Below are 12816 nucleotides of genomic sequence, written 5' to 3'. Positions count from 1 at the left end.
TAATTTTATTAAGTAAAAATTTTATAACAGGAAGTTAAACATCAGATCTGTTTTCTTCAGGTATTTTATGAAAATTAAGTTCAAGCTGTATTAAAAATTTATCTACTTTATCTGGAGCCTTTTTTTCTTCAAACTGCTTGGCTATTTCTTGTGAATTGTATTAATATAATTAGGCATTATTAATAATCACTCACGTTTTTTAGATATTGATTGATCATAAGCAGTTATTTTACCAAGATAATTATCTGTTGTAGTACACGTACCTGGATTGGTCAATGGTGAGGTAAATGAACAGGTACTCACCATTACAAAGAATGTTAGTAAAAATCAATCACCACACAATATTATAAACCTTTTTGGGGAAACACTTACGGCATTTAATTGACACACTGATTCTGAAAAAGTTTTCAGTCATATACAGTTAGAATTTTTTTTTATTCCGTTGATCAAAGTTACAGCATTAGCTGCTGAGCCACAAAGCTTGAAGGCGTAATTAGTCCTTTTACAGTACGTCTATATTTTGACTTGTAGGTGCAAGACTGTTTGCACGTACTAAAATTAGTATTAAACTTATTATTTAGCATTTATTCAGTCTCAAAGCATTTTCTAAGTATAACAAACCAGTAAATAATATGTTTTGATCATGAGCCATAATGGTATACGTTAAAAAATTGACATTCTTCTGGCACAACTGCATAGGAACACTTTTTGCAGGAAAATTCTGAATAAGTCTGCAGATTGAAGCAATTTAATAGTTTAATTAATAAATAATCGTCAGCTATACAGTCTACAAACAGTTTTTATTAAAAAATTTCATAGTTATATTTACATGACCTTAATACCCTTCTCGGAAAGAGCATCATTCATTGTTTATATGCTTCTTTACAACTTTTTAATACCTTACTTTAATGTTTTTTCATGATATTTAAAATAATTTTTAAAAAGTTATACAAAATTGCAACGCGGGTGTTTAAGACAAAAATCATGCAAATTTTGTAAGTTTTTCAAGTCAAAACCATCACGCATGGTTATCCCAAACTTGTGGGACGTGGCGTGAGCCTCTATATGCTCGCACCCTAAGAGCTATTAAGCCTTTTAAATGAGTATACTTACTGTCTCCAGTATCAACTACATTTTTTAATAATATTGCTCATAATAAACAATAGTATGGTAATGATACTGTACACTGCTTACACTGCTTATGTTGACAGAGGTAATTAAACCTTTTTCCACTAAGAGCTATATTTTTGAGCATATTTAGTATTTATTTTATTGTTTAAGAATACTCTACGTTCCCAACATTTTTTACCATAATTTTATCCAGAAACATTCGAAACTCTTAAGTTTTAGGTTATGTTCTCATATAATACGACACCTCTCTACTTGTGCACTTTTTTTTGTTAGAAAGCCTTTTTAAACTATTATTTTTGATCATTTTGCCTTCCATACAAAGTAAATTAGATTTTTTTTTAATTTTGATGGTTGTATGTGCACACATCCATGAAAAATGATTTTTGCATCATTAAAATTCTGTTTCAAATAAAATTTAGTTTTCCTGAAATTGTTTTTCCTCGACTTTATGCATGTAAGTTAAAAAGGTTAATATATAAAGGTTAATATATATGTGGCTATAGTCTTACGTTACTTAATACCTCTTCATTCGTGGACCACAATATACTTGTTATCCCCTAAGAAAGCAGATAAAAATTGTAATTTTTGGTACATCTTGCTTTCTCTTCTAGATATCGCGTATTTTTTCAACTTATAGCAGTTGCGTTTCTCTTTTTGTATACCGTACTGTATCTTTCCTTTGTAAAAATGTGCAAGAGTCGTTGTTTTTGGTCCATCTTGCTTCGATTTTACAATATCGTGCATTTTTCGATATTTTAAGGTAATGTTATATTATAAAAACTAGTAAAATCAATATCGACTTTTTTCATCGATCTGCCAGGTAGGCAAAAATTTTTTCAAGCAAATTCATTCTATGAAAACAAAAATATTAACTGATGTGTTACAAATGTGTGAGACCATTTTTAATACCCCTCAACTACACACAGCTTTCAACTTTAGGTGTCTTTTTAAAAGCCCCCTCCACAGCCCCCCCCCCCCCAAATATATATTTTTTTTGTAAGAATATGTTATAAAAGGGTACATGACAGCTAATTTTTCCACTCTATAGCCTTCACAATCCCCCTTCCACAAAAACTGAGAAGGTTATAAAGGTAGTTCATTATAGGGTCAGTATAAATTATAAGCCCCCAAAACCCTCCATAATCCACTTGTAGACTTACAATTTTTTGGAGATTACTTCATGATAAAAGCAAGAGGGCTTATCCTCTTCTCCCATTAATAAAAGGTAGAATGTCTCTCAGAAACCTGTTATTTTTTTTTGTCTAGACCTAACCTCTACTTTTTAATAACTTTAATTTGTCTTTTTTTCTGTTTAATCAGTTTTTGTTTACATAAATGTAAATTTGATTGTTACTAAGAACTTTTTAAACAAAAAAGCTTATAAGATAAAAAGGCTTGATAGCATCGTGAATAACACTACAACTGAATCTTTCTATATTATATGCTTATTTTAGTAGGTATGTCTAGGCCCTCTCCCCATACTCTTTTCTCAAAATGTCATACTCTAAAGTCTTTTGATGCCTACCATTAAAAAAGGAATAAGAATTTTCTTTAGTTTAATTTCTTCGAAAATAAGATAACACCCTACTCTATTTCACCATAACAATACCTTTATATTGGTTGTCACCTGATGTCTTTTGAAATTGTATGTACTCATGTATATTGTCTCTTGGAACTTTATAATGCATACTAACTTTTACAGAATAAAAAAAGAACAGAGCAACTTTCTTATTTAAATTGCTCACACCACTAAAAGGGCCAATAGCCAGATACGCTGACTGTTTTTATTGTTGTCTTACTGATATATAGAGAAAAGTCACTTAAATCGTTGTTACCGCTAACCACGAAAACTACTTAACCGATTTTGCTGAAATTTTGCATACTGATTCTTGACACTTCCTAAATTGTTTTAGAGTAGTTTTGATCTTGAAAAAATTTATAGCAACAGAAATAAATAAGCTTAAAGTTTTTTAAAAATACACTAGTTCTTTACTTCAGGTTAGTAGGATTCACTAGGTGGCATAGAAGTTGTTTTGAAGCTATCTACACTAGAATTAAGTAAGTCTGGTTATTATACCCCAGAGTCAAGAACCGGAAATCATAGTCGATCATCGGCAGTGCATGACGCATAGAGCCGGGAGTCATGCAAGCTGAATATCCCGACTGCCGATAACAGTGTTCTCTAATGGACAAGCGACTTACGTCAAACTCTTCCTCGAACCACCAAGATTGATGAGTGCCACTAATGAAGAAGTATCCTAAATGCTTACGTCTCTGAAACAATTCAAGGAGATATGTCTAGCCAGAGCACAGTCTGCTTTAGCATTTTGGGGTCTTATGGTTATTTTTGAAACCGTCCTAAGGCTACAAGAAAAAAGTTCGCCACAACAAGCCAGGAAAAGTAACCCTGAGAAGTTTGGACAGCCACAACGGCTTTTTTTTAGTGGTCTGCCTAATAGAATACCCACAGAGAAGGTATTTTCCAAGCCCACTTTTTCGACTAACGATGAGCGGCTGGTTATTCGGGGAACGACCCGAACACAAGATTCTCTTAGGTAAGTAATATACCTTTCACTAGAACGGTCTCCATATACGAAGACTTAGTGGGTAAGAGTCAAGCTACCTGCAGTTAGCTCTCCGTCATTAATAATAATCATCAGGAGTAACTGAAAGTCTTATCACTGGCTTTTTTCAGGGCTATTATAAGAATTTACGTCTTCTACTTAACTGTTAATTTCATCGACTCTTTGAGGGGCCACCTTAGGTTAAATTACTTTGCCAAGAATACATTTTTACTACTATTTCTGGCAATGATTCATCAATTAGAAGACTCTATAAAGCTGGCCACTATTAAACCATGCCATTCTTTCATTGGCTAACGTTAAGAGCAGAGTTGTTCGTCGTAAGGCTGGGAATTCCGGCTTCCACGACTTTGTATTACCCTCTTAACTCTAAGTATTCAACTAGAAATCACCAATTTTCTCCAAGGTCTACACTGGATAATTCTAACAGCATCACAAATTATTTTCCCTAGTTTAGATCACCAAAGTAATTGAGTTTCAAAAATAAGCAGGTGCTTTGCACACCAACGTCTTCGGCGTTATACCAGGAGACGTTGAAACAGAGCCCTACAATTAGCTCCAACACTTTAAACAATCTACTTTTTCTTCCGATCAATCTTGTACAACAACAACAGGCCAGAAAAGATCACCCTGAGGTATAGAGGCAGTCCCATTGGCTGAAAGCTTTAGTTCAGAAAGAGTTTACTTCGAAGCTCACTGGTCCTTTTCAGGGCCATTGGACGTCTAACTACCTTACCAACAAATAAATAGGAACTTAACAAAGTAAAAAAAAACAGTCTTCAGGGCTGACAAAAGTTTTAACAATGCAAAAAGTCGCAAGAGCCCAAAAGGCAAGGAAAACTTCAAATGTATCTAATGTTTAAAATTTCAGTTGCAAAGTACCTGACGCAAAACGTTGTGAGATAAGAGAAAAAAAATTTGAATTGTATATTTTTTTGTAAGTTTAAAATTCTTATAGCTTGAAAAGAAGGCCTTTTTATTGATTATATGAGAGAAACTGCAAATCAATTGCCCTTCAGGACCAACAATCATTTTATGGTATAAGAAACGCACGGTACTTTTTAGCATGATTATATTTATTTTACTTTTTACATTTTATTATTTGATTAAGTCAACTGTAAAAATTTCGAGCAAACATATTTTTAATAAGAAACATTTTGTTCTAAGATGTATCAGAAATAGATCTAAGATTTTTAACTGAAAGCGTTTAACATTACATATCAACACACTACGGTGTTCTATTTAGCGATTCTTTGGCAAAGTTAAGACGGGCTAGTTATTGATAAATCAGTAGATTAATTTTTCTATTTAATACAAATCAGTATATCAGATGACGTACACATATGTTTAATTATTTTAAACTCATAATATGGGGTAATAATAGCTGCAGAAGACCTTAAAAATCAATCTTGTACACAATCTTAATAAAATTTGAAGAGAAATACTATAACTTTTAGCATCTTTGTTATAGTTATTGTACGTATACATTTACCACATCAGTACATTCATGGCTATAACCAATATAAGAACGTATTTGCCATTTTTTAATGTTGTTTTTTAGTAAATGCTCTTATTTTTCCAATTGTTATTATAAGAATTTTTAATAAAGTTACTTTATGCTGAGTGGCTGTAAAAAAAAAAAAAAAGATACTTTTATATTTCTCTAATCACTTTTACGTACTATAAATAGGGTGTTGGCCCCCAGAGCATGTAGAGAGCAACGCCCTACTAGTATACATGCATTTATATACATACTATACTTCTGCGATACTGACTCCGATACGAGACAAGACGGTCTCGACAAAAAAATACAGAGACCAAGACCAAACGAGACAAGTCTTGTCTAGTTTCGGTCTCGTCTTAAAGTCTCAAGAAAATTCCCGATACCTTCGAGACTCTCAGAAGTCTCGAAAAAGTTTTCGGGACCTACGATACTTTTGTGAGTCTTGAAGGTTTCGAAGAAAGTTTTGGGGACCTTTGAGACTTTTTGGGAAGTCTCGAAGGTCTCGAGGAAAATTTTCGAGATTTTCGAACTCCTTGAATGATTATCGAAAAGCTTGGACTGTGGTCACATACACGTATGAATTGATTGTAAAAAAGTTCACACTATACAATTATATGGGTGAAAGCTTTTTTTAGGTCCGTATTACATGTATGTTTCACAATTTTTGTGACCACAGTTTAAGACCGCGATCTGAAGGAGCAGTAATCGATAGGACGTTTAAACCTGTGAGAGGGAGTAAGATGGGCTTCGATAAGGTAGTTGGCCACGAGTTACATGATGCGTCAATGCTTCGTTGCGTCATGTGTAAAATCTATGAGACATTTCGAAGCAAGGAAAAGGTGCGTGAAAGATAAAATTCTCTGATCTCTCTCTCTTTCTCCCACAATTTTATATGAGCAATATGCATCTTTATAACGCAATGGTGCACCATGCAACACACAGCCTACTATTTTTATCAAAACGCAACCGAAGACTGTGGTCACAAAAATCGTAAAAATACATGTAATGGGTACCAAAAACAAATTAAACCTCTATAGCTGTATTGTATAAGCTTTTTTGCAGTCCACGTACATATGTATGTGACCACAGTCCAAGTCTTCTACTATCACTGAATGAATTAGGAAATATCGAAAATCTTCCTCGAGACCTTCGAGACTTTCCAAGAAGTTTGGAAGATCTCAAAAATTTTCTTTGAGACGAAACCAAGAAGAGACAAGACATAAAAAAAATTTCGAGACGAGCCGATTTCAGTGATTTGTAGCAGATTCTTTTAGGAAGCATGTTAGAGAAGATGGTCCAGAGGGAGAGAGAGAGAGAGAGAGAGAGAGAGAGAAAAAGGGAGAGAAAGAGAGAGAGAGAGCTTTCGAGAGGGTACGTAAAGTGTAGAGAGAGACAGAAGTGTGTGCATGAGCCTAGCAGCTGATGTGTTCTGTAAGAATAACGAGATCTCTGGTTCAAGGACAATTGAAGTGGCTAGAACCAGAAGAAAAGAGTAAGAAAGACCAAGCGAGAAAGAGTTAAGCCGTAAGTGAACGACCGGCTCAAAAACCCTGAAAGCCATCGTGTTGGGTGGGACTTGAGACTTGTAGACGTTTGGCTAGAAGGTAAGGCTAAAGAAAGAGAAAGCAATGTTGACAGTGAGGGAGAGAGAGAGAGAGATTTGATTGAATGATATTTAATTATTTTACGCCAAGGACTAAGAGCCTAAATGACAAATTCAAATCAATGCCAACTATATTGTATCAATAAGTTCATGCAAGCAGAGACAGTAAGAGCGAGCAAGGCAGAATAAACAAGAAGAGAGAGAGAGAGAAAGAGAAAGGATCAGTAAAGTATAATAGCATGCAATTATGGACAGACTGTAAGTGTGTGAATGTTAGCATGAGACTAGGACAAACAGAAGCCCCTCCTGGTCCAGGACAAGCGGGAAGTCGTTGACGTACGCTAGCGGCTCGTGCGGAGATACTGCATTGCAATTTAAGCAATGTACAAAATCAGATGTACAGTGTATAGCATACAGCGTAGGAAAGATACTGTGTATTACTGCTAAGTGATTGAATAAAATATAGTTGAAGGTATTTTTTGATGTTGAATTAATAGTTCCCCCCGATAGAATATGAGAACTCATGTGTGAATATCCCTTTTTCATGAAAAGAAATCCAATGTGTAGAAAGGACAAAGGTAACATACAAAAACCATATTTGTCAACGCTTTATCAGTGTCATTTTCGTCACAGGTGCAAAAACATATTACATACTGTGCTATTTATAATCTAGCCACTCACGCTAGAGCCAATAAAAGATAAAGCTGAACGAGCACATTTCTGGACGTAAGATCTTGTTTTTAATATTTGAAGTATTTTGTAACTAATTTTTCTGCCAAAAGTCGTTACCAAGCATACAAACTACTATTATATTAAGAAATTTCTGATCAAAAACTATTTTATATGTTTATTTCCATTAACTGAAAATTTAAAACTCTAAATTAGAGGTAAATAGTGTATGTGGGTACCACGGCGGACTTTTAAAACCTGCCTGCGTGGCGCAATCACAACACTCGATACTTTATTAAACACTTTAAACAAACATAACTCTAATTACTTATTTATATCCAATCCTTTATAAAATGTGTACACTAATAATGTCATTCCATAGGTACAATCAATTTGAAAAAATCACCAAAAAAATGCTCGTTACTGCCAATGTTACTAGTTAACAGAGAATTTTTTAGTAAATATTTCATCTCTTTATTAATGCTTATTAATAGTAATGGCCCAAAAATGACTGAGTACAGGAAAATCAATCAAATATCAATAAAAGTTTTTGGAAGCTTTATGTTTGGTAAGTGTTATTGAAATATTGCGTTCTTAGACATCTCAAAGAAAATGGAGGTTAGAACAAATTACGCTATTTTAAAGCTGAGAAAAAGTTTTGTGAGAATAATTGCTCATTGATCTTTTGTGGTAGTTTGCTTATCATAATTTTACAAGCAAGTTAGTAATCATACCACACAGTGATGGTAATGTAGTGGAGTTGGAGCTTTGGGTCGACTCACCTGGCCTTGTTATGTTTAGCTCACAGCAGGCGGCGGTCGTAACTTCTGCACATACTTTCGTTCACTTAGCTTCTTCTTTACAACAAAGGTTTTTTTGAAATGAATCAGGAAAATATATTTTTATACAAGGCAAACATTTATGCAAGAAATGAGATAGGTTTAATGTCAAAATATCATAATAAGGGTGGTCACTAGTTTGCCACGACTTAAAAAGTAAAAATAAAATATTTTAGCTCGTACTACTCCTATGAAAAATATGTTTTATGAAAAATGCATAAAAAAATTTTAAGCAACACCGTTCATTTTTCTGTAAAACTCTTTTAGCAAAACTAATAGAAATGAGGTATTTAGCAACCGTCTATACCTGATAATTTCAAAAAAACCTTACTATGGTACTTTTGTCGTGACAACTTTTATATATGATTAAATATTTAAGTTAACAAATATTCAATGGGTTACTGGTTGCAAATTTCTTTATTGAACTTGCTCAATATTATTAAACACATCAACGCACTACATCATTTTTAATTTTCAATGAATTTCAAGCACTAAAGCTGTTTTTTAATTTTTTAGGCTATTTTTGTCGTGTTTCTTTGTTTCAGCAATAAAAACAACACATTTTTGATTCTTTAAAATACCTAACACCTATCTAGATTCATTATCTTATTTTACGATTATTGATAATAACCAAAAGACAGCTGGAAAAAAAGTTATATAGAAATAAGAAACCATATTCCCTAACAAGCTTATTATGAAGACTTTTACATGATTTTTCATATTTTTCTAGATTTTTTAAAGCCAATTTTGTAATATTGGAAAATATCATTGCGGTTGAAGTCTCTTGTGCTTCTACCAATAATCCTTGTGTTCAATCCAATTTCTGTTATGAATCTCGTAGATAGAAGCTATACTTGCATTATTGTGACTCTTAAGGTTGAACTACCATTAGATAGCTATTTTTGAATGAACGTCAATAAAGGTTTCAAAATTTTCTACATCATTATTTCATACATGAGAACCATACATATGCTACTTATGTATAATGTTAAAATGAATACGTCTAAAATCGAAACGAGTAATCATGTCTTTGTTCCAATCAACTATTTTCCTAATACTTATACGCTATTCAAAAAGCGATCTTAATAAATTTTGTCTTGTTAACCACTTAAGCCTAGAGACATAAGTTTATCAATACAAATAAGCTTTTTTCCGTAATTTTTTGCTCAATTTATAAAAGATCCTCGCATTCTGCAAGTATTTAGCTAGACTCCAACTAAAATTTTCACCATCTAAATTAGGCCTTTTTTATGTCTTAAAAACAAAAACATGGAGATTGCAAGAAGCTTACGATATATTTGTCATTACTTTTATGTTATATCTGTTAGTAGCCATTTTACAAAATTTGCCTCTAAAATGTTGAAAACTGTGTTATACTGTATTTTTTCTTCGTGCAGTTTAAATAAAACAATAACAGTGGGTTTTTACATGCATAAACAAAGTTGTTCAACTAAAAATATTGCAAACGACACATGTAAATCTTATCTCTGAGTCTCACAAGAAGGACTGAACTTTTTATCCTTTATTTATACTGATTTGTATTAAAAAAAATTTTTGTATAGTTATTTTAATATTGTTTCAAATGATATAAACGTCACATACGTTAATCAATTATTTGAAGTTGGAAAAAAAAAATTTTTTTCAACCTGAGTCAAATGGATACTTAATAAACAAATATCATAATAATTATGTAAATGAATAAATAGAATAGTTTTTTACTTTTTTACCTTAAGTATATATTACTTCAAATTTACTTTCTGGTATTTTTTCTTCGAAATCAGCTTGAAAAGTTTGATTTTGTCTGAAATCATTGTTTAGTTTTTTTTTCTCTCTAACTTTTTATTTTTATTTAAGATAATTCATAACATCTTTTGACCTTCTGGATTAGGAATTCATTATCTTCCATGTTTATGAGTTATAAGACAATGAAGTTTTAAGGTTTTAGATAATTTTCCTTGAGACTGTCAAATTATTAGAAAATAATGATTCAAAGCCATGGGCAAAACATATGCCTTAATTTTCACGAAATCGGAAAATATAAATTTTGAAAAGAGTTAAAGCTACTGTAAAAAAACACTCTGAGAATTCGGTAATAAGAAGTAATAGAAGTATTAATATGTAAAAAACATAATATTCATCACTTGGGGTACGGCACGTGGAGAGTATACGAAACCAGCAATGCGCAATACAGACTTTCCTGACAGCCAATAGAAGTTAAGTGGACTTTTCTGTTTCGTATTATGAAAAGTCACTTGTTATCATATAACAAGGAATTTCTGGGAGACAATGTTAATCAAATGGTCCAATTCAACTCACATAAAGTATTCTTTGTTTCTTGCTCTTACACCTTTAAATGAGATCCGCATAAAATTTTTGGCTTCCATGGAAACGATTGACTGTTGACTGAACGAAAGGGAGAAATATGTATAAACCTACTTATAAACAGTTTAGTGTTGATGTTGACACCTTCGTTAGCTCTGGATTAAAATAAGAAATACAGCTATGATTTTTTCTAGGAAATGCTATCACTACTATCACGAAATTACAATACCTAAAGTCTACTAAGTCATACGAAGTTGTTTACATTTTGTAATAAATATTTAAGTTTATAAATACGATTGCTTATGAACATAAAGACACATCAATTGTTTACAAAATTTTCAGCACAAAATGATCTTCATTGGCTATCAGAAAAGTCCGTATTGGACATTGTAAATTCCGTACTTTCTATCTGACTGCACCCTTACTTTATTTGAAAACTCAATGTTAATGTTGGACAAGGACGTAAATTTTCTTTGCAAACTTATTAGCAGATTTGGTCTCAGTCTTTAGATAAGTGATAATTTTCCAAGATGTACATACAATGAAACCATATCATTGCTTACTTTCAAATATTTAATGCATTTAGTTTTGCTTATAACTGCGTACTATTTTTTATGAACTTATGAGACAATACTTGGTTGAAGTAAAGTTACCAACAATTATTATACTATATCGTTGTATTTTTTAATATCTCCTGACTATAAGGGTCTAAGTAATTTTATAACTTTATTCCTGCTAATGTTATGTAACCTAATGTTTTCAAACTGATCTGTGAAGGTAATTATCTCCTTGCAGCATTCTAAACTTAAAGAACAGGGACTCAGATAGCACATTTGTCATATTTATAAAGATTTACAGAATGCCTATTATCATATTTACATCACAAAGTATTTATTCTAAAGGTTTTAACTATTAACGATCCATAACGCATTTTTTTAAATTTCAGATGCGAAAAACAATGAGATTATCATCTGATGCACGAAATCCGCATATCAATGGTTTAAATGACGCCAACACAGTCAGCTTAGCTGTAGATACTATTCATAAATTCATTAATTCTGACTTTAGTCCAGGAAAAGCATGGCCCGGTGAAAATAATTTGAAGCGACCTCACAGCTATTCTGATCAAATTCAACTGCCAGTTAAGGATATCTTTCCGGCGAATTCAACAAACTTATTTGTGTAAAAAACATATTTTTCATGATTCGTGTATATGTTCCATTAAAATGAAATTGTTGATAATTACGAGCTGACAAAGCTTACAGTTTTTATCTTATGTCTCATTATTTGCTCGTGTCTCTTTTATCTTACAGCTCTTTACAAAAGATTTTTTTTATTAAAAAGAACGTCAAGAATCCCACAGTAAACCAATAAAATTATTTTTTATAAAATTAATACTTTAACTTTCTTCATTCTTTCATTTGCGTTTGTCAAACAAAGATAATACACACTACTTTCAAGGTTTAATTTACTTTTCCAGTATTTTTTCATTTCTTGTTCCATAAATAATTCTCAAATTCTGATTCAACAAGCATATTGGATAAAATTAGAGTGTCAATAATTGAATGTTATCCTTATCTAAATTTTTTTTATCTCACTAACTTTTGTTATGGCTGTATAGACAGTAACAAAAAAAAGTTCTTAAAAAAAAAAGTAATTGTAAGTGATAAAAAAAATTTCAAAGTTGATGTAAGCTCATTCTGACGAAGCATAAATCTAAATAGTAAAAAAATCATGTTAATCTTAAAAGTAATCAATTTGCCAAAAGTATTTGCAATTAAGAAACTTTGAGTCTTACTTTTATTATAATCGAAGTTCTTTTTTTCTACCTCAATTTTTTCGGAAAATTTGCACTTATTTTTTAGCAGTTTTTTTTATTTTTAGAAAAATGTACCATTAAAAAATAACAGTGAAAGTTAATTCATAGTAGATAATCTATAATTATATCAAAAATAGAATAAAAAAGTAAAATAAAAATTACTTTAGACCTTAATAAGCGCACTGATGAAGTAAATATTAACTAGTGACTTTAAACATTATGCTGTAAGGAAATTTTCATCTACACTTTATTTTATTTCGTTTTGATACATTTTTTTACTTCAATCCATGTGTGAGTGCATCTGGACAGTAAAACTTACAACTTAAGGTACAGAAAAAGTAGTTGAT

General features: G+C 31.8%; 1 protein-coding gene across 1 annotated transcript in view; it reads left to right on the top strand.

Annotated features, from left to right (window-relative positions):
* Nmdar1 (glutamate ionotropic receptor NMDA type subunit 1) overlaps positions 1-12005 on the top strand; it is a 1366481-nt gene extending 1354476 nt beyond the window's left edge. The window contains exon 18 of the mRNA XM_089592421.1: positions 11597-12005. Coding sequence (XP_089448547.1) covers positions 11597-11836 — 240 coding nt within the window. The 3' untranslated portion in view covers positions 11837-12005. The remainder of the gene's footprint in view (positions 1-11596) is intronic.
* The last annotated feature ends 811 nt before the right edge of the window (positions 12006-12816 follow it).

Source organism: Copidosoma floridanum, unplaced genomic scaffold (genome assembly GCF_036245765.1).
Source record: "Copidosoma floridanum isolate Cflo_tuat_1 unplaced genomic scaffold, Cflo_Japanese_pri ptg000017l, whole genome shotgun sequence".
Classification (NCBI taxonomy): Eukaryota; Metazoa; Arthropoda; class Insecta; order Hymenoptera; family Encyrtidae; genus Copidosoma; species Copidosoma floridanum.
Note: the sequence above shows the minus strand (reverse complement) of the source record. Positions and strands in the feature narration are given on the sequence as shown.